Genomic DNA, 21,750 nt, shown 5'->3' on the forward strand with positions numbered 1-21,750 from the left:
GATTGTGATGTCATTGGGTACATTCAAGAAAAAAAGCATCAGTTACCTACCAGCGTGAAAACTGTGGAAGCTAAATGTAGAAGGTAAAGTTAGAATACAGAACATTGAACAATACAGCGTGGAACAGGCCCTTCGGTCCTCGGTGTTGCGTCGACCGGTGAACTATTCTCAGTTCGTCCCCCTACACTATCCCAAAATCATCCATGTGCTCATCTAAAGATTGTTTAAATTTCTGTAATGTGGCTGAGTTGACTACATTAGCAGGTAGGGCACTCCACGCCCTTACCACTCTCTGCTTAAAGATCCTGCCACTGGCATCTGACTTGAATCTATCACCCCTCAATTAGTAGTTGACTCTTTCATTGCACTTTGTGACATGTGGAGCAGAAAGAGGGATAATCCAGATCTTCTAGGGTAATCAATTGTGGAATGGAATGCAGATCATGATCTCAACCTCAGACCATTTCCCTTTAATCAACTTCACAGTTCTGTTTAAAATTCTATCACTGGATACGGGCAGCGCTGTCTCTGCCAGCATTTATTACCCATCGCTTTTTTTAGCCTTCAGAAATTCGTCATGATCTGGGTTCTTAAAACTTTGAACTCGAAACGCTGAAGTTAGACCGACAATGGCGTGAGTAAGGTATTTTTCAGGATTTTGAAAAAAATGTACATTGCTGTTGCTGAGTGATGGTATTGGATGTTTGTGTATGTGGACACAGTCACTTCGCTGCTTTGTTCTGGGTGCTTTTTAGCTTATTGAGTTTTGTTGGAGCTGCACAAAGTCTGGCATTTGTGGAGTATTCCATCACTATGTTTTTCAGTCCACAGACGCAGCGAGACATGGTGAGATTTGCAGCATTTTTGGTGTTTGATTAAGAGCTAGATTGCCCTGTTGGAACTCAGACTGGGAATCAGTGTGCAGTCGATTGCCATGTGGAACCTGTTTGACAGCATCATTGATGACCCCCTTCAATTACAAGACTACTGACTGAGAATAAACGGGTTTAGACAATATTTGGCCTGGTTGGATTTGTCCTGTGGTTAACACAGGAACACATGTGGCCCATTTTCCGCACGACCTCTGGACATGAAAAGTGCAGAGACATTGATATAACGTTATCGTGTCAAAATTACCCTTTTGCAGGTGACCACTCCTTATGGAAGTGTAGATCACAAAATACGTGAAACAAAATTGGATGATCACAGAATGCAAAGTGAAGTTGTGGAAGCGTGTGCGTTATTTTCTCTCCCTGAAAGTCTGTGATCAATGTTATTACAACAGCATCAGTGCTTTAACTCAGTTGTTTGTAATGTACATAAGTGTTTTGGATGAAACTGTAAGTGCTCTCATCAGTGATGTCCTGATCGTCACACTTATCATCAATATCGATTTAGAATCCACATCGCGCCTTTACTCTTGAACGGCCTGTCTCTGTTTTGTTGTCTGCTTATTCTCCACATCTCTTTCCCTTGAGCATCTCAAATGAACTGCACATAAATCAGCATTATCCAGCCCTCTTCAAGTCTGAATAACAGTCAATGTACTCGAAACATTAAAATCATATTTATCCCTAAGTTTCTGCAGATCTTCTCTGTTCTTAATTCAGATTGCCAACCCCATCAGAACTTTGATCGTGCTACCATAGTTTCGAAACTGGGTACAGTTTAGCGTTATTGATTACATTCATTCACATTATCAACGATTTCCGTTTTATCCTGTGCTGTTTTGCACTATTCATCGACAAGACAACGCCTGAGCCATGTCTCACAGATGCGCTGCAGAATTTCACATCATATATGGGTTGTGTTGCGATACAGGGCAAATTGCCAATCATCTGAAGAAATCTGATCTTTCAGACAGAGGCGATATGCATGAACACACATTTTGATATCAGAAATGCTGGACATTACCAACAACTTAATTACATCTAAGAGCCGTAGCATGTTGTTAGAAAACAGGCAGAAGCATATTTTACAGCAGATCATAATTTGAAATTTGTCAAGATTTATGGAAGGTTCAGTGTATGAAAAGGCAGCTTCTCAGTCTGCACAACCACAGAACCGTCACTGCACGTCTTGGCTTTCTATTCAAACAACAGGAAACACCTGGTACCATGTAAATTCTGTGCTCTAATGTTGTCGCCTGTTTCTCCTTTAAAATAAACAAAAACATATCCAGAAAAGCAGTAAATTCGGAATTAGAGTAGAGACTCTACAGAATCTCAAAGGGTACTTCATCATGGAAGAGCACATCTCAGCTCCAAGCTCATGTCAACAGGGAATCTATAAATATGTTAACACCTTAAATCCTGAACGGTCGCACATAATTTCTGTAATCTAGTTACTGGTAAACAAACGTCTAACAGAATGATTCAGCGTGACAGAAAAGATCAGTTTGAGATCCAAGCAGTGCTAACAAACATGAATTAGGATCAAAGACTAAGGCTATAGGTTTGAAGACAGCCTGTCTGTCACAAAATCACTGAGTTGCAATAGCGTTACAGACTGGAATGAGTTTGTTCGGCCAATCGTGTCTGTCCTGGCTGTTCAAACACTCATGATTACCTAATGCCAGTATCCTGCCTTAATCGGATAACCTTGTATATACTTGCTTCCATATTCATCTAATGCTGTGGCAAGTTTCAATCTGCATTCCCCAAATTTCCAGGCAGTGCCTTCCATATCCTAACGTCCATCTTCGCTGCTTTTGCAGATCTCTAAACTACTGTTGTCAGCTGCTTGTCCATTTGTTTTCGGGAATGCTTTCTCCCGATCTTCTCTGTCCAGATCTCTCAGGCAGGCAGGAGGGGATATGAAGCATGAACAAGACTTGGAAATAATTAGCATCGAGAGACGCAGAAGAGGGAAAGTTGCACTAAGTCGGAGCAGGGATAAAGCAATGGGAATTAGACGGAGAAAGACATTGAGCACTGATGTCACTGAATTATATGATCACAACATAGAACAAAGGACAGACCTCCAAAGTAACTGGCCTTTCTGCCCAATATGCTTGTGTCCACCATGATGCTGTTCTAAACTGATTCCATTTGCATGCATATGGTCTCCTTCTCTCTCTATCCTCTACCTGTTCATTCATCTGTCCAATTGATGTTGCTTGTCATCTGCGTGTGTGGCTACGAAGGATAGCTGGTCGTGTCGTTTCGTGGCTAGTTGGTGTTCATGGATGCGGATCGTTAGCTGTCTTCCAGTTTGTCCTATGACAAGCAACATGAATTCGACTGGGACAACACTACTATTATAGGACAAGCCAAACAGAAAACAGCCAGGGAATTCCTAGAGGCATGGCACTCATCCACAGATTCAATCAATCAGCACATCGATCTGGACCCAATATACCGGCCACTGCAACGGACAGCTGGAACTGACAACCGGAAGTGGCAGATTCAATCCATTACAAATGCCGGAGGAAAGATCACAAAAGTTCTTCACAGGATGCTCCCAAGCACTGAGGATGTCACCTAGACAGGGGACGAAACGTCTGCAAGACAAATTCCCAGCTCGGCGAACAGAACCACAACAATTCTTCAATTTGTGCATTATTCAGCTAATTTAAACCGGGTCTAATTCTAACGCTAGGTAAGATGTGTGGCTGAAGAGATGAAATGGTTTTATAATTGGTGAATTCGTTGTTCGAAGATCACTCTGTGACTTCATCAATAAAATATATATTTCGGCATAATACAAAAATGACACCCATCTTTCCTCCACTTCAGACGCCATGTTCTCAAACAAGGATTACACAGAATGTGTTTTCATCACATGCTTGCGGACAATGTAAAACAAAACGCGATATTGAAAAAGGCATTCCCATTCTTTCGATCATTTCTTCTTGTCGTGATTTCTGGTCTCCTTGTCCAGGTTTTCTTTCAATCGTAAAAAAAATGCATTTTTACAAGACCTTGGTTCAGCAACACGAAGAATGCTGTGTTCAATTTTGGTTACTACATTACAGGGCGGTTGTGGAGGTTTTGCAAAGGGTTCAGAAAATGTTTACCAGCATGCTGCCTGAATTAGAAGGAACTAGAAGGAGAGGCTAGTAATACTTGGCTTGTTATCTCTGGAGTGGCAGATGATGAGAGACACTCGATAGAAGTCTGTACAGTTATGAGATGCATAAGTAGGCTTGATGATCACAATCGTTTTTTCCCGGAATTGAACTGGATCAAACTCGGGAAATGCATTTAGGGTGAGATAGGGAAGTTGAAAAGAGATGTGAAAGGCACGTTTCTCACACAGGGTGGTAGGAGTGTGCAACTGGTATATTGCCACCCCGTAAGCCTACTTCCAATCATCGTAAATGTCATGTTAAGCGTCATCAACAGTACAATCAAGCAGTGCCTGCCAGCATGAACCTACGCAGTCACTCCCAGCTTGAGTTCCCCCAGATTCAATCAGGTTCTGACCTCATTACTGCCTTGGTTCACACATAAACGAAAGAGCTGAATTCCAGAAGTAAGGTGAGAGTGATAACCGCTGATATCAAAACCACATTCCAGCGAGTGTAGAATCAAGGAGCTCTTGCAAAACTGGAATCAATGTATATCAGGGACCAAACTCGCCATTGTTGAGCCATGACTGACATGTGGGAAAATGGTCATGGTTTATGGACATGTGGCACATGACCTCAAGCAGCTCTGCGGGAAATACTCAGGGAGAGAGAGGAAGAGGGACACGGCAGAAAGGAACACGAGAAAGTGAACGAGTGAGAGACAGTGCGGGATCAGAAGGAGGAGAGGAAGGCTTAAAGATGGGGCAGAGGGTGTGGAGAACGGGAAACATGGAGAGAGACATGGAGTAAGGGAGAAATGAAGGAAGAGCGAGCTGAGAGTGGGACAGGGAGAGGGAGAGAGAGAGAGATGGAGGAGTGAAGAGGAAAGAAGAAGAAGGCAGAGAGAAAGAGAGGCGAAGAGAAATGTCTCTGTACCAATTGCTCCCTTGTGTTGAAAGTGATACAACGCCGCCCTCTGCTGGCTGATCAACGCCACTGCACAGGAGATGCTGCAGCGTGAAAGCCATCAAACTACCATCAGAGAGAGAGATGCAAGCATACAGATATTAGCACACTAGTGAGATGATTGCAATTATACTTCGGGTTCCCTCAGAATGAAAGATGTTTATGTGGAGAAAATCTATGAGTTTCTACTGCAATGTCGATTTGATTTATCTTTGGGCTGTTTCCTGACATTGTACACATTAAATCGAACATTTGCCCGCAACTGCATTCAGACACCTCCCATTGAATTGTTTTTATTAGGAGACACGATGAATTTTCATGCACTTTGTGCAATTTACAATTCTATGTAATTTATTGAGTCAGATTCTAAGTGACGGAAGAATGTAATATTTGAGGGGGGTCAGGCCAACACTGGGTCTGTTCATCTCCTTCTGCACATATCACAGGGGCAAGATTGATTGAACAAAATTTCTACAAGCGCAGGGTTTGAAGAACAACGATTCAATGTAACCTGGCAAATTCACAGGCTTGAATGCTTTATCCATGAAAAACTATCTGCCGCTTATGGACTCGTATTGGTTGGCTTGTGTCATTTGGAATACAAGAGGAGGACAGGGTTGGTGGAGTGGTTAGAGAGAGAAAGCGAGAGAACTTCCAAGCCTTTGACTCACGCATTTTTTAGCTTATTGTTTCATTCAAACTTCCCTCCCAGATAAAGTGTATCGCATTTCAGTCAGGTACAGACACACTGGTACAAACACAACAAAATGCAATGACACAAAAAGGGAACTCGCATCAACATGACCATGAGTGTTCCATCTCTTTGAACAAAAGTGACAACTGAGAGAAAGTGGGGAATGGCTTCACCCTATTTCAACACATTCAACATCTAAAATAAACAGAGACTCCACTGCACAGAGACACAGTCACAGATATCATCTCCTGATGTGTTCTCCTTTTTTTAATCTCTGTCTCTCCCTTTTCGTTCTGTCTTTCTCACCCACCACTCCCTGCTTGTTTACACATTAAAATATTATCCTACACATTTCTGACACTCAAACATGCCGTGTCTCAAATCATATTTTTCCAAAGTTTCCTGCGTTGCTACTTTTATAGAAAAGCAGATTGTAAGCCACGATCCTTCTGTATGTTAACTTTCCAAGTTCCCTTCCATTTCCTGTGTACTTCCCTCCTGCAATCAGCTTTCCAATGCACTGGCAGAAGCACAAGTATTCTCATATTCAGAGATGCAGTTGCACAAGCACGGCTAATTACAACCACTCTCACTTCCTCACTGACACTCACACACATACACTGTGGCACTGACATCAACAAACGGACTCAGAATCCCAAAACATACTTGTAATCATTGCATTTTTATTGTTGAATTGTCTCCTACATTTTGCCGCCTCACTTTCAGAAATATTCCCAGTTCATGGAGGATATGTTAATGGAGAGAACATTTCATTCAATAAACAGCAAGACAGCACTTCATTGAACTCTTTGGCTTGACAAATTTAAAATCCTCCTTCATGCGGTATGAGAAAGCAAAGCAATTACAAATGGAATTTCCTCAATACCTCATTGACAAGCCACAGGACCATCGTCCACTATTGTGACTTCAAACTTCCACACTGAGAAATGAATTACATAATATATTCACACATAAAAAATAACTCCGATGAACTCTGTTTATACCCACTTTTAACTCATTAAAACACACAGCATGCAATGTTTCAAGTATATATGCAAATATATTCCTTTCAATGCCATAGTAAACGCTGCTCAATAACGACCAGTTGCAGCTTATATTCGAGAAAAATATTTGGCAGATTCAAAACGATAGTCGGCGAATTCGCGAAATATTAGGACGTCCCATGTTGAAATAGCTTCTAAAATCTGCCTGAAATGATAAAGAAAATAATTTGAGTCCACGCATTCAAGTCGCCTCTGGCTCTATTCACCGCACATGAATCAATCAATCCCGATATGAAGCTCTCACTCCATGGAGTAGGGGCAAGACTAATTCTGCCACTGCAATGTCAGACTGATGATGGGCCATATTTGGAAGGCACAATGACATGTTTCTCTATCTGTGTGTTCGGTTGGATGGAAACGAGAGCCTGGAAATTACTCTGAAGAGTTGCAGAGATGTGTGCAGCAAGTGATCACTGGGCCAATATTTATTCTACAAACAACAAGCTCACTGAAAATATTATATAATGATCATCGCCTCTGGTTTGTGCGAATATTGGCTGGGCAATATCCTAAATTATAGTAGTTATGAAATGTTCAAAAGTATATCATTGGCCATGCACGATTTTGCAGGTGAGATGTTGATTGAAAGTGCAAGATAAACAAATATCTATGGTTTCTATCACTCTTCTAAAACAATTTAAGAGATGTCTGTGAAACAATAAAAGTTGCTTTCTTCATTAATTGAAACAAGCCTCACGCTTGTCAAGTTTTCCAAGATGACTTTCAACATTACATAATGCTCAAGATATTTCAGAATTTTGCAGAAAGCCGAGGCATCCCATTCTCTCCTCTGCATCAGAAACATTGGTACTCAGAGGGAAACGTAGCAATTATGGGTTTGATGCGTACGTTGTAAAATTTTGGATCGCACATCCAGTGCATGTCAACAGTGAAAGTGCCACCGATGTGCGAGTTATCAGGGGAAGTCAGATGGATTTTCTGTTTGGACAACAGAGGTAACATGGCAATGGCTGAATCATTGCTCTATCGAATCATGCAGTGCAGTGAAGCTCATTTGGCCATTCGTAATCAGAATCAAACAACGGGAATTGCTAGAAAAACTCAGCATGTCTGGACACATGTTTGGAAGGCATCAAAGTTAAAGTTACAGGCCCGGTGACCCTTCTACAAAGAAACACAGGAACTTGGTTGTCAGTGTGGTGACTGTTACATGTTACAGGAGGGTTCTCACAACAGTAATTAATCATCTCTGTGAAAAAGGAGAGAAGGTGGAGAATAATGGAAGCGGATAATTGGGAACACAAGGAACATTGGAGCAGCTTTTCTTTTCCAAATGGCCATTCGAAAACACTAAAATGGTTAAGCAGCTGATCAGATAGTCTGGGTTTCAAAGACAGCCGTGAGTTATTGGCATTTGTAATGTTCTGCGTCAGGAGATGTATTCGTCTTCGGGAATGGGTGTGAGTGCAGTTCCTGAAAACAACCACATCAAACGCACGTCTCTTTGCACATGACAAGGAAAGGTCCAAAGCTCTGTATTCCCTGTGAGCTACAAGAACTAAACCATTCAAAATGTTCAGCACGGAAAACCCCATCTTTCGTATTCTCCATCCAGCCAGTTGATGATGCATTGAAACAGCAATTTTATAGATTTGTAAATACAAAATTGGGTGAAGATCAGCGATTCGAAGAACTGACACGACGCAGTGTATGATGAATAGCATGGAATTCATTTTTTAAAAACGGTTCTTATGCTGTTGAAATAAAAATTTTCCTCCAATAGTACATTTCTTTCTTAGTGACAAGTCATGGGGATAAGGCACTAGTAGCTTTGGACGTTGTTCTTGGATTTTCAAGTAAATATAATATTATCATGGAATGGAAAGGAATTATGGCAGTGTGAATGCGTAGAAAGTTGGTTAAAGATGTGAGTATCTGTTATTCAACTCACCGAGTGAACAAAGACCACTATCATCATCTGTAAGTGTGAGGGGTTCTTCACGATCACTGTCCAATTGTAACTTTCCATCATGAGATTCTGCATCTTCAGTCTCAACATCGTCATACTCACCACGAATTCGACCTAGTGGGAAAGATGAGCATCACTGATACAAATTGAAGTACACAATAACGATAACTAGAAAACGAGATTACTGCCTCAGATAAGGCAAGTGCTGGAAACTGAGACCAGAAGAGTTAGGTCGGTCATCGTAATTCTGAAGTGATGGAATGAGCAGAGTTGGTGCAATTTGGGATTGTTTTGCCTGGAAATGAGAAGGTGAAAGGTTTTCTGGTCGAATTATTCAAGACAATAACCCGGATAAGACAGGGTATGCAAATAAAAATACTTCAAGTGATTAGACTATTTTAGCTCGAGGTGTTATACACAGAATTAATGCCAGACCGTTCAGTGAAGATGTCAAGAAAGGATAAAGCTGTACAAGGGTTTGGAAATATATTTCACAAACATTAGCTGATGTCTGATCAATTCTTAATTTTCAATGTGGCAGAGATTAATGTTGGTCAAAGGTATTTATGGACATGTTTCAAAGGCAGGGAGCTGGATTTAGGCCACACCAGAGTTTAGAATTATCTCATTGAATGCAGGAAGAGTTACGAAGGGCTGAGAGACCTACCGCTGTATCTATCTTGCAATTGATTGACTTGCAGCTGAGCATGCACAGTTGCTGGCATGGCTGCGATGAGTCATGAAATGATAACGACTGTAGTTGGGGAAGAAAGGAACGAACATTCTCTATGGTGGAGAGATCAAAGATCAGGGATCATACATTTCAGAGAAGTGATGGGAGAAGTAAATAGGAAATATTCGACTCTCTGCCAGGAAGTTTGATAGAGGCAAAAGACACTCATAATAGTATTTAGTGGTACACTTGCAATGTCAAGAGATACAAGGCTGTGGGCCAAGGTGTGCTGGCAAATACGATTAGAATGATAACCTGGTTGTTTTTGGCCGTCACGAGCCGGACAGACAATGCCCATGATTATGTGGTATCAAAACAGCAGTTTTCACTTTAACTAACACTCCTTATGAAACAGCCAGTGGTCACACTATCGTGTGAATGCAGTGGTCACATTACCTTGTGAGGGTTGCCATCGTTAAATGTTGGACAGTGTAGACAATGTAGGACAAAAAATGAATTGACAGAAAGTGAAGCCATACACACCTGGAATGCTGTTGGATTCCACCTCAAGATTTTCAGATCCGGGATTAATGTCAGTCACGTTGTGGCTGGTGTAGTATTCAATGCGATTGAGTGAGTCAATGGAAGCATAAATTACTAAAAATAAAAATGGACAGTTATTTTCAAGCTCGAATTCCAAGAGAAGCCATGACCAAGAAGATTTAGAATGAGCTGAAAATGTGTTCCTGGAAAAGCGCAGCAGGTCAGGCAGCACCCAAGGAGCAGGAGAATCGACGTTTCGGGCATGAGTCCTGAGGAAGGGCTGATGTCTGAAACGTCGATTCTCCTGCTCCTTAGTTGCTGCCTGACCTGCTGCGCTTTACCAGCAACACATTTTCAGCTCTGATCTCCAGTATCTGCAGTCCTCACTTTCTCCTCGAAGATTTAGAATAAGGCAAGTATTCTTCAGCCAGAGGCTTGCGAATCTATGGAACATAGATGGCTATGGAGGCCAATCAGTGTGTATCTTAAAACAGAATTACACAGGTTATTGATTAATAAGGGGATACAAACATCCAAAGAGAAGGCAAAGCAAAGTGGTTGAGAAGCACATCAGCCCTTATTGAATGGCAGAATAGACTCGACGAGCCAAATGATCTAATTCTGCTCCTGTAAGTCGTAGACTTATGGACTGTAGTTCAAGGTTTTATGTTATTAATTGTAGGGTGACAAAAGAAAGTATTGTTCTTTAATCGTGCCTGCAGAAATCTCTGGAATAATGTCAAGTGACCCACTGTGGGAAAGAATATGATATAAGAACTAAGAGCAGGAGAACTCCATCTGGCCGTTCCAGCCAGCTCTGCCGTTCAATAAGATCATAACTGATCTTTTCTTGGCTTCAGTTCGACTTACTCATGATTTTAATATTCACAACATCATTCACCCCAGCTCTAAAATCATCTGATGAGGCAGGGAATTCCATAAATTCTCAATCCTGTGGGTGAAAATGTTCCTCCTCAATTTAGTCCTAAATCTGCTATCTTTACTTTTCAGGCCATGTCCGTTCAAGTAATAGTCATTTCTAATTTTATTCCAACCAAAATGGATAATTTCACATTTATCATCTTCCAGACATTTTCTTTCCATTCACTTACACTGTGTCTGAACACCTGCAAAGTTTCAGAGTCATATGCAGACTTTCAGCACCACTCATCTTCTGTGACTCATCATATTTGTTTATACATTGATTCCTCAATTTTGCTTCCACTCTTTGGTGCTGTGTGATCCCTACTTATTGCAAACTTTATATTATTTTAAAATCAATGACGAATTGATTAGTTGTCCAGCTTTCTGCAGGGGTTTGGGTGGAACCAGGTTAGAAGTGAAATTGATAGTTCAGTTTGCTTTTTCAAATACATGCCAGAAATAATCTATCATGAGTGTAGGGCAGTGGGAATTATCATATTGAAATTCTTCATCTCACTAAATGCGGACAGAGACACAGTTATTGAGATAGCTTCCCACACACGACGACCGTGTTTTAACTATTAATCATGTTCATTCAGTCATTAATCATGTAAGACTGCAAATTGAATGGAAGCTATACTTATCCAGTCACGATTCACTGTACAATAGGAAATACATACCTGGTCCATTTTTGTGACCCGTCCTCTTGCCAGGGGGAACATTCTCAATTTCTTCATAGATTCCTTGGTACAAACCAAGACTTGAGCCTCTGCCACCAAGGTAAAGTTCTGTTGAATAAAAGACATACTGGTCAGCATTTGTAGCTGAACACTCGCAGAAACAAAGTCTTTGTTTCTGAAGAACCTTTAGAGAGAAGAATGAGTTCACACAATGCTGGTGATTAGAATCTTCACACAACGTTAACTGATCGCTGAAGGCAGAAGATCTTGGAAAAAACAAATGAACACGCCATGATTAATTTCCTTGTCACATCAGTTACCGAACCCTAGCATGTTAAACAGAAAGAGCGTGTTGCACTTGTTGGTATAAATATGGGTATTTTGTTCGAATTTTGCTGATTCAAATATTTACTCAAGAAAATTTTCAGCTCACAATGGTGCATGTGAGTCAAAATGTTGAGTGCAGAAAATGAAACTCTTTAATGCAATGAACAAACTAAAATGTTAATAACCTATAGAACATAGAACATAGAACATAGAAGAATACAGCGCAGTACAGGCCCTTCGGCCCTCGATCTTGCGCCGATCAAAGCCCACCTAACCTACACTAACCCACTATCCTCCATATACCTATCCAATGCCCACTTAAATACCCATAAAGAGGGAGAGTCCACTACTGCTACTGGCAGGGCATTCCATGAGCTTACGACTCGCTGAGTGAAGAACCTACCCCTAACATCAGTCCTATATCTACCCCCCCTTAATTTAAAGCTATGCCCCTTTGTAATAGCTGATTCCATACGTGGAAAAAGATTCTCACTGTCAACCCTATCTAACCCCCTAATCATCTTGTACACCTCTATCAAGTGACCCCTAAACCTTCTTTTCTCCAATGAAAACAACCCCAAGTGCCTCAGCCTTTCCTCATAGGATCTTCCTGCCAAGTAGTCTACCATTAGCCCAGTAATCCATCTTTTTATTACTCTTACCAAAGTGAATCACTTCACACTTAGCTACCTTGAACTCCATTTGCCACCTTTCTGCCCAGCTCTGCAGCTTCTCTATATCCCGCTGTAACCTGCCATATCCTTCCTCACTGTCTACAACTCCTCCGACTTTCGTATCATCCGCAAACTTGCTCACCCAACCTTCTAACCCTTCCTCCAGGTCATTTATAAAAATGACAAACAGCAATGGTCCCAAAACAGATCCTTGCGGAACACCGCTAGTGACGGCACTCCAAGATGAACCTTTGCCATCAACTACTACCCTCTGTCTTCTTCCAGCCAGCCAATTCCTAATCCAAACCTCCAACTCACCCTCAATGCCATATCTCTGTATTTTCTGCAGTAGCCTACCATGGGGGACCTTATCAAACGCCTTACTAAAATCAATATATACCACATCTACCGCTTTCCCCTCATCTACCTCCTTAGTCACCTTCTCAAAGAATTCAATAAGGTTTGTGAGGCACGACCTGCCCTTCACAAAACCATGCTGACTATCCTTGATCACATCATTCTTATCCAGATGTGCATAAATCCTATCGCTTACAATTCTATCTAAGACTTTGCCCACAACAGAAGTGAGACTCACTGGCCTATAGTTACTAGGATTATCCCTACTCCCCTTCTTGAACAAGGGAACCACGTTTGCTAGCCTCCAGTCCTCTGGCACTACTCCTGTAGACAAAGAGGACACAAAACTCAAGGCCAATGGCTCTGCAATCTCGTCCCTTGCTTCCCAGAGAATCCTAGGATAAATGCCATCAGGCCCAGGGGACTTATCTATTTTCACCCTTGCCAGAATTTTCAACACCTCTTCTCTACATATCTCAAAGCCATCCATTCTACTTAATCGTGCCTCAGTATTCATATCGACAAAAATGTCCTGTTCCTGAGTGAATACTGACGAAAAGTATTCATTCAGTGCCTCCCCAATCTGTTCAGCCTCCACACGCAACTTCCCATTAATATCCTTGATTGGACCGATTCCTTCCCTAGTCATTCTTTTATTCCTAACATACCGATAGAAAGCCTTAGGGTTTTCCCTAATCCTACCAACTAAGGACCTTTCATGTCCCCTCCTTGCTGCTCTTAGCTCTCTCTTCAGGTCCTTCCGGGCTACCTTATAACTCTCAATCGCCCCGATTGAACCTTCACACCTCATCTTTACAGAGGCCGCCCTCTTCCATTTAACAAGGGATTCCAATTCCTTATTAAACCACGGCTCCCTCACACGACCCTTTCCTCCCTGCCTGATAGGTACGTACTTATCAAGGACACTCAATAGTTGCTCCTTGAACACGTTCCACATATCAATTATGCTCTTGCCTTGGAATCTACTTTTCCAATCCACACATCCTAAGTCATGCCTCAACGCATCATAATTTCCCTGCCCTCAGCTATAACTCTTGCCCTGTAGTACACACTTATCCCTCTCCATCACTAGAGTAAAAATCACCGAATTGTGGTCACTGTCCCCAAAGTGCTCACGTACCTCTAGTTCTAATACCTGGCCTGGTTCGTTACCCAGAACCAAATCCAGTATGGCCTCACCTCACCTATATTTCTTTTAAAAAACTTGATAACATTGAGGAGATTACAAATTAATGCTCAAGACCCTGTGGTGCTTACAAAAAAGGTTGATAATTATGTTATTTGAATTGGACTACTTTCATTAAACAATTGCATAGTTATGACAATTCGGTAAAAACCAAACCGTGAGACGAATGAAATAAGGTGTATCTTGATGACATTGATCGTGATAGACGAAGTGCACAGTTTATGTGGCTATATGTAAAGGAAAAATTAAGAGCATGTGAAAGGATAGAAAATGATTGTTCTTAGTGTTGATTGTCATTGCCAACTCGTGGAAAATGGTTCCCAGGCCAACGCTTTTAAATTACTATGCAAAGTATAGAAGTATCATTTGCTCAGTCAAGGGAAGCCAGTTGTTGCCTCACTGAAAGTTACCTTAAAAGGACCCTTAATCCTCTCAATGTTCTTGGGTTGTGGTTGCAGCACCCAGACACTGAAGAACCATAAATGAATAGTAACTAATGAAGAAATATTTGGACGCAGTCTGCAAATATCTCAAAGAAATGGAGACATATTGCTGTATTAATTAACTTGTTCTGGAATGTCATGTATATGTTAACTGAAAGATAAGAAAGTGCAGTCTTTATATTTCTTTCCCAATGATAATGACTGGAGAAACTCCACATTACACGTTAATTCAGTTACACTCCAAATATATTGAACGACTTGGTGAATAATTCACACAGTTAGAATATTCTTTTATCTGCTATTTGCAGTTTTGATGCATTTTATCTGCGTGTTTATTAAAACTTAGCGTTTCATTGGGCAAACTCCCTCGAAGAAAACAGACAGCCAAGAAATGCCGCACAATCGTGACCACCTCAGTCAAATGCTGGATAAGTGCAATAAGAATCTACAGCACCGAGAACATATGCAACAGTGAAAGGGACGCAGTGTTAGCTCAGTCGGTAGATGTGATGCTTACCTTTCGTTTGCAATTTTCTCTGCATGACCACCAGTAATGCGACCAACTCACAGATTAACAAGACTCCCAAAGATGAACAGACGACAACAGGCATAGAAATAGGTGGACTTTCCTGCCCTTAAAGGAGGGAGTACAAATGGGTTGAGCATAGTTAAGGTCTGCCATGGAAAATTGTAAATAATCATCATTAAGTAAACAATGGCACTAGCTTCAAAATCGTGAAAGTACCAACAGCATCAATGTCACTTTTCTGGAAAGTAACGCGAACACAAATACTAATCTTAGTCAGGAATACCTGCAGGTGAAGGTGAAGGGGAGGCCGTCACCAAATCGGATCCTGTGAAACAGAAAGTACGAATAATTATGAAGGGAAATTTAACTTTGGAAACCAAATGTTTGCCCTGATTTTCGACATTAATGATCACGGACAGGCGCCAGTCAGTCAGCATCAATCTTACCAGAACACTTTACACTGGCAATTTCCTTGTGATTACACGTCCTTTTAGCTGGAACTGCGGAGAGACAGTCAACCAGAGAGAATTCTCTTCCCTTGCACTTCACATCATTCTGCCAGATAACATCATTCTCCTGGGAGAGAACGGCCTCATCTCGGGCTGATACAGCAAAGCCACATCCCAGCTCTCTGCAGACAACATTAGCATCAGTTATATCCCAGGAATCGCCACACAGCGTTCCCCAGCGTTTATCGCACATGATTTCCACTCTTCCAGAACAGTTGCTGCTTCCTCCATGCAGGTGCACACTGTCTTGCGTATCTGTGGTACAGAACTGATTATTAGTGAATTCAGTACAAAGCAGAATCTCCAAGAGATGGCACAAAGAGAAAGAAGACGCACCTAATTGTTGATGGCAGTAAGTTGAACTGAGGGTCTGCTCTTTAGACACATTGCTCTCTGTTTGAAGGAGAAAGATGCTCAGTCTATTGGAAATTCATGTTTGAAATGACACCCGAACATTGAGAAGGCTTGTCATGTTACCTGAACAAACTACACCAGCATCGTCCCGGTGTTGACAGTCGTGTTGACCCCACGGATCTGTGTGACATTGCCACAGTGTCGACTCGTGGGACAGACACTCCATCTCATCGAGCCAAATAGTTCCCGTTCCTGCTCCGAATGATTGAGCGTCGTATTCAACGTTCTGGAACGCACCACAGTGCAGCTGCTTACAAATCACTTTGGCATCGTGTGAATCCAATGTGTCTGAACACACTGTTCCCCAGGTCCCATTGTAGAACACCTCCACTCTTCCCTCACAGCGATGTTTCCCATTCACCAGCCGCAGCTCCTTGTGTTCTGTTCAAACAATAACAGATATCCAGATTGTTAGATTGTTCATGTTTCTGGTGTGTCCTGTGATTGCCGTAACGAGCAGGATGCATGATCGGAACAAAGGGAATTGCTGGAGGAACTCAACAGAATCTGTGAAGAGAGAAAGCACAGACAAATCTTCAGGTCCAGTGACGTGTATTCTGAATTGAGGAAGCATCACTGGGCATGAAACGTCGACTCTTCTTTATCTCTCCGTTTGCTGTTAGACATATGAGTTTTTCCAGCAATTTTCCTTTTTGTATTAGATTCGCAGCATCCGCGGATCGTTGTGTTCAGTTTTCATCATGACACATATTGCATTGAAAAAAGGAGTGAGCCAAATGTGCATCGTGCATGGAGGTTTGAAAGACTTTACCAAGATAACTACTAGAATCTGGCTAACTGTTTGAGAACCCGAAATGGTCGAGAAGCAGAAACTGACAGAAAACAAAACGCCTGTGTTAAAAGTAAATTGTCCACTTTGCAGAAGTGACAATCCACTGGAAGTGGTTCTGATATCATGGCTGTACAATTTTATATTTACATGCAATATATTTTAAATTAGTATCACCAGGGAAGTTTCAAACTGCTCAGTTGGAAGCAAATTACGCAATATTTTTACTGTTCTGAAAAATCATGAAAAACGCAAGTGCACAGTAATAAATAGGCAGTACAGGTATGGACAGGAGCTATGTCTAATGCAGTGAAGAGTGGTCAGAAACATAAAGAGAAAAAAAATCACTCCTTCATTATCGAGTCACAAATAGTTCGATAGACACACAAACAGGTCTCATATTTCTGGTGGCTCGAAACATAAATAAAGATCATAAATGTGGGATCAATTTTTAGTAAACCCTTTATGACAATCAGGACAATATTGACATCCACTTGGAGTAGTGACAACAGATCAAAGATGACACTTTTCATGCCAAACGCGATTTGTATCAATAGAACGTGAAAACAACGTCTCACCTACAACCTTCGAGCAAAGTAAAAGCATTGAAAAATGGCCTCACCCGAGCACATAATTCTCACATCCTCTTTATGAGAACAGTCGTCTTGGTGATCCAATGGGACTGAAGGGCATTCCCAGAGAAATGATTCGTTTCCAAAACACTTCACATCCTTCCACCAAATGTGGCCTGAGCCCGGTCCAGAGGAGGAAGGGAGTGTCATGTCCAGTGCTTTTCCACAACCCAGTTGTTTACAAACGACTCCAGCGTCGACCACATCCCATGAATCATCACAAACTGAGCCCCATATTCCATTGTAGTAAATCTCCACTCGACCAGCACAAGGGCTTCCACCATCTGACAGCCTTAGCTGAAAGTGCTCTGTGAAACAATTACACATTCAATGCACATTCCCTTCATCACTCAGGGCAACACAGTGTATAGATACAGGGAAGACCGTTTTAAATGTTCTCATGAGAAGTACTTATTGTGCTGAAACATATTTTCTTACAAAACTAATCGATCAAGTGTAACCTTTTAGCACGAATGTCCAGCACATAAATGTTTCAAAATATCTTATTGCACTTGGTACTGCCAGGTTCAGTTTCTCTTTCTATGTTGAACATTCAGTGAAATATTTTGCAAACGGTTGCATTTGTGCTTTCTCTATCCTGTCACTCCGTTTATGTCTGTCCACACGTTACTTTGTCTAATGCTCCCCCTATTTTATAGTGCACATAACTGTACGTTCGTCCATTATAAATACCGTCTCAGCTTTCATTCATCAGCGCACATGGGAATACTATACTTTACGAGAATATAACTGAAAGACAACATATATAGTGGAGTGACAGCAATAGCACTTTGAGTAGTTTTAGAAGTGTAAATACTGAAAGAGGACGAAAAGTCATTTCAGGTTATGATCACGTGTACTTAGATATAAAGGTCCAGAACTAATTCAAAGAATCACAGATTTAAGAATTCTTCAGCGCAGAGAATGAACCTTCGGCCCACCAATTCTGTTTCTGTCAAAAACAAGCTCCTAAATATTTTAATCTCATTTCCCAGCACTTGGGTTCGTCCTTAACTCCTTCGCATCACAAGTGCACATCTAAATATATCTTAGATTTCACTAACGTTTCTGCCTCTACCACACTTACAGGCAGTGAGTTACAGACTACACCCCCGCCCCGAGTGGATGAAAAAGAATATCCTCAGGTCCCTCTGAACCTTCTGTCCATCACCTTAACTCTATGCCGCAAGGTAAGCAATTGCATAACATCGGGGAAAGATTCCTTCTTGCTCATTATACACCTCAATCCTGCCCATACTCAGTCGCCTCAGTTCAAAGGAAAAGAATCCAAATATGACCACGCTGTCTTCATACTTAAATTTTGTTCATCTCAAGAAAATCTCTCATACGTTTCCCCCTGTGTTGTCTCCATGACTGTCCAATCCATCCTCTGATGTGGATTCCTTAACTGCACACAGTTTTCTGCTCTGCTCCAAATCATGCTTCTTGCAGTTTGAGAATAAATTAAACACCATCTCCCACCCCTCGGCATTTTTGCCTGTCTGATCAATATCTGTTCATATTCATTCTCATCAAAATTTCAAATCGCAACGCCAACGTCACTCTCACAAAATTAGAAATGGCTAGTGAAATGCAGGAGTTTTACTGGCCTCTTTGGGACGTGGTGTGACCATTTCAAATCGAGTGACTCTTTACCTGAACTAACGCATTCTTTGTGCACGTGTGTCAACTTTACTTTTGGGTTAAGAAACGCTAATTAGATTAGATTACTTACGGTGTGGAAACAGGATATTCGGACCAACAAATCCACACTGACACTCCGAAGAGTAACCCACCCAGACCCATTCCCCTACATCTAACATTACATGTAATTTAACGTGGCCAATTCACCTATACTGGACATCATTGGACTGTGAGTGGAAACCGGAGCGAACTCATGCAGAAACGGGGAGAATATTCAAACCACTCAGACAGTTCCCTGAGGCTGGGAATTGAACCCGCGTTTCTGACGCTGTGAGGCAGTAGTGCTAACCACTGTGCCAGCGAGCAATCTAATCTTATCTAAGATTCGATTCCCTCCATTGTGGAAAGTGGCCCTTTGGACCAACCAGTCCACACCGACCTTCCAAAATTTAACTCAGCCAGACCCATTTAACTATGACTGATGCAAATAACACTCTGGGCAATTTAGCATAGCCAATTCACATGACCTGCCACGTAATGCTTGTATCTGACAACAAAATGGTGTTAATTTTTCATATTCATCCTTCTGCACCCGCCTCCCACCTCAGATCTGCTTTCATCCGAGCAATGAATAAATGGTTTGAGTGACACTGACAAGCAAATGGTGTACATTCTCAATTTACTCAGTAGATGAATGTTTGGCTTGATATATCTGAGCTGGTTTAAATGTGAGATTCTACTTACCTGAACAGCGGACCCCGACGCCACTGCCTTCGGTGACAGACGAATTCAATGTGTTGGAGATTCTGCAGTCCTGGAGCTGTGATTCATGTCCATGACATTGGACAACATGTACCCTCGAACCACCATCACTCTCCCCGTACTTTGAAGAATTATATATTTCTAAGGCATAACCGCATCCCAGCTGTCTGCAGACAACGTTGGCATCATTCTGATCCCACACGGTGTCCTGCACTCCGCCCCAGCTTCCATTATAGTAAACTTCAACTCGGCCATCACAGCGGCTTTCGCCATTCACGAGTCTTAGCGCCCAATTTTCATCTGCAAAGTAAGAGTTACTGAGAACAGCGATTGACATGAACACAGATATTCGAGAACTGACAATCACAGGAAAATGTATGATTTGCAATCACAAAGATATTTTGTCCATTTACGTTTTCAAATACTTCTATCATGTCATCACATTTCTTCTCTAAACAAAATTGAGAGAGGCGTGGAAATAAAAGTGCTGCTATTCTAGCATTCGTTGAATATAAAGTCTCGACCTCATTCATTCAGGCTGATTCTCAGTCTGCAGATGCTACTCGTATGCTTTGACCATTTATATGTTGCCACTACTCTCATTGTTGACGGCAGAACATGTTGCACTGAGCAAATGACCTTCAACATGACTGAGGCAACGGTCAAGAAGATAATGGAGATTGAGGAACAAGTCTGTTTGAGAATTATAACATTCAAAACACTTGTGAAAATTTGGGATAGCTCATAGATTTTAAAACGTGATACTGTCACTCACTAACGTAACTGCCAATATTCACCATTTTCTTTTGAAAATTGTCTCCACGCTATTGATACGTCAAAATCTTTTATTAGAAGGTACGCATACATCTGATTTCTGCGTCGCCATTTCTGCAGATTCTGATATTCCCTGCCAGGAGTTGAGGGCAGAATGTCATGTCATAAAAATGTTGACACGAGTATTTCAGATGGGTTATGCATTCTCTAGGGGAATGTTGGAAAATGTATGCTAATGAATTGGAGCCAAGTTTCAGCTCGTGAACAGGGAAACTATGAAGAAATATTGAAAACAAAACCCATGCAGCTCATAATGTTTGACAGGAAATCAAATCTGGTTTCCACATTTGATCGGCCCGACAAGGTCTTCAGGATCATAAAGGAGTGAGAAAATCATAACTAAAGGCCTGTAAAACCAACTTGGTTAAACTGAAATCAGGCATCAGTACAAAACCTAGTCTCACTGGTCACATCTGCGTTCCCTGAAACACTAAGTATCAGAATAGTACTCGTTAAAATGTTCGTGAAATATTCCAAATCTAAAACAGTACAGAGAGTTGAGAAGCACTCACAGAATTAGTAACCCAGACAGAATGGATGCATTTGTGGAGAGACAGGGGATTGACATTTGAAGAATGCGGCAGAGAGTTAGGAAATTAATTATCATCTTGGATGGCATTCAGAATTTTTTAAAAAAGATAATGTACATTTAATACAAATTAACTTCCGAAAACTCAAGTGTTGCATCTCAGAACATCATTGTGCCAAATCAAACATGGCCTCTTGATTTGCAAAGTGGAGGGAGAAATTAAGACCTGGTGGTGCTGAGGGTGCCCGAAATTCCAGAATGGCAGCTGGTAAAGATCAAACTGAGTTAATCGTCTGGAACGGAAAATTAGTCTTAGCGATGGTGACAGTCTAACGATCATCAATTCTCCTAACAACTCATCTGGATAATACTTATCCTTGTGGAAGGACATCTGCCAGTCTAACCTTTTCTGACTGACATGTGACTGCGGATTATTAACCATATAGTTGAAAGGTAATGACTTCCTGAAGTGAACATAGTGCACCAGTTAAACCGAGATTAATCACAAAAGGCCAACAGGCCATGGGCTCACCAGTGACATTCCATTAAGGTATAAATAAAATAATTCCAAACTTTAAGTACACAGAAACACTGTTTAGCAAAAGAAAAATTG

The 21,750-nt window shown here is 41.4% G+C and overlaps 1 protein-coding gene across 1 annotated transcript in view; it reads right to left on the reverse strand.

Moving 5' to 3' along the window:
- The window catches only part of LOC140460138 (scavenger receptor cysteine-rich type 1 protein M130-like), a 42,672-nt gene extending 27,636 nt beyond the window's left edge, over positions 1–15,036 (reverse strand). Inside the window, exons 1-4 of the mRNA XM_072554536.1 lie at positions 15,012–15,036; positions 11,487–11,594; positions 9,883–9,996; positions 8,649–8,780 (exon numbers count right to left, since the gene is read on the reverse strand). Of these exons, the coding sequence (XP_072410637.1) occupies positions 8,649–8,780; positions 9,883–9,996; positions 11,487–11,594; positions 15,012–15,036 (379 nt within the window). The remainder of the gene's footprint in view (positions 1–8,648; positions 8,781–9,882; positions 9,997–11,486; positions 11,595–15,011) is intronic.
- Between the last annotated feature and the right edge of the window lie 6,714 nt (positions 15,037–21,750).

This window comes from Chiloscyllium punctatum, chromosome 36, assembly GCF_047496795.1.
Source record: "Chiloscyllium punctatum isolate Juve2018m chromosome 36, sChiPun1.3, whole genome shotgun sequence".
NCBI lineage: Eukaryota > Metazoa > Chordata > Chondrichthyes > Orectolobiformes > Hemiscylliidae > Chiloscyllium > Chiloscyllium punctatum.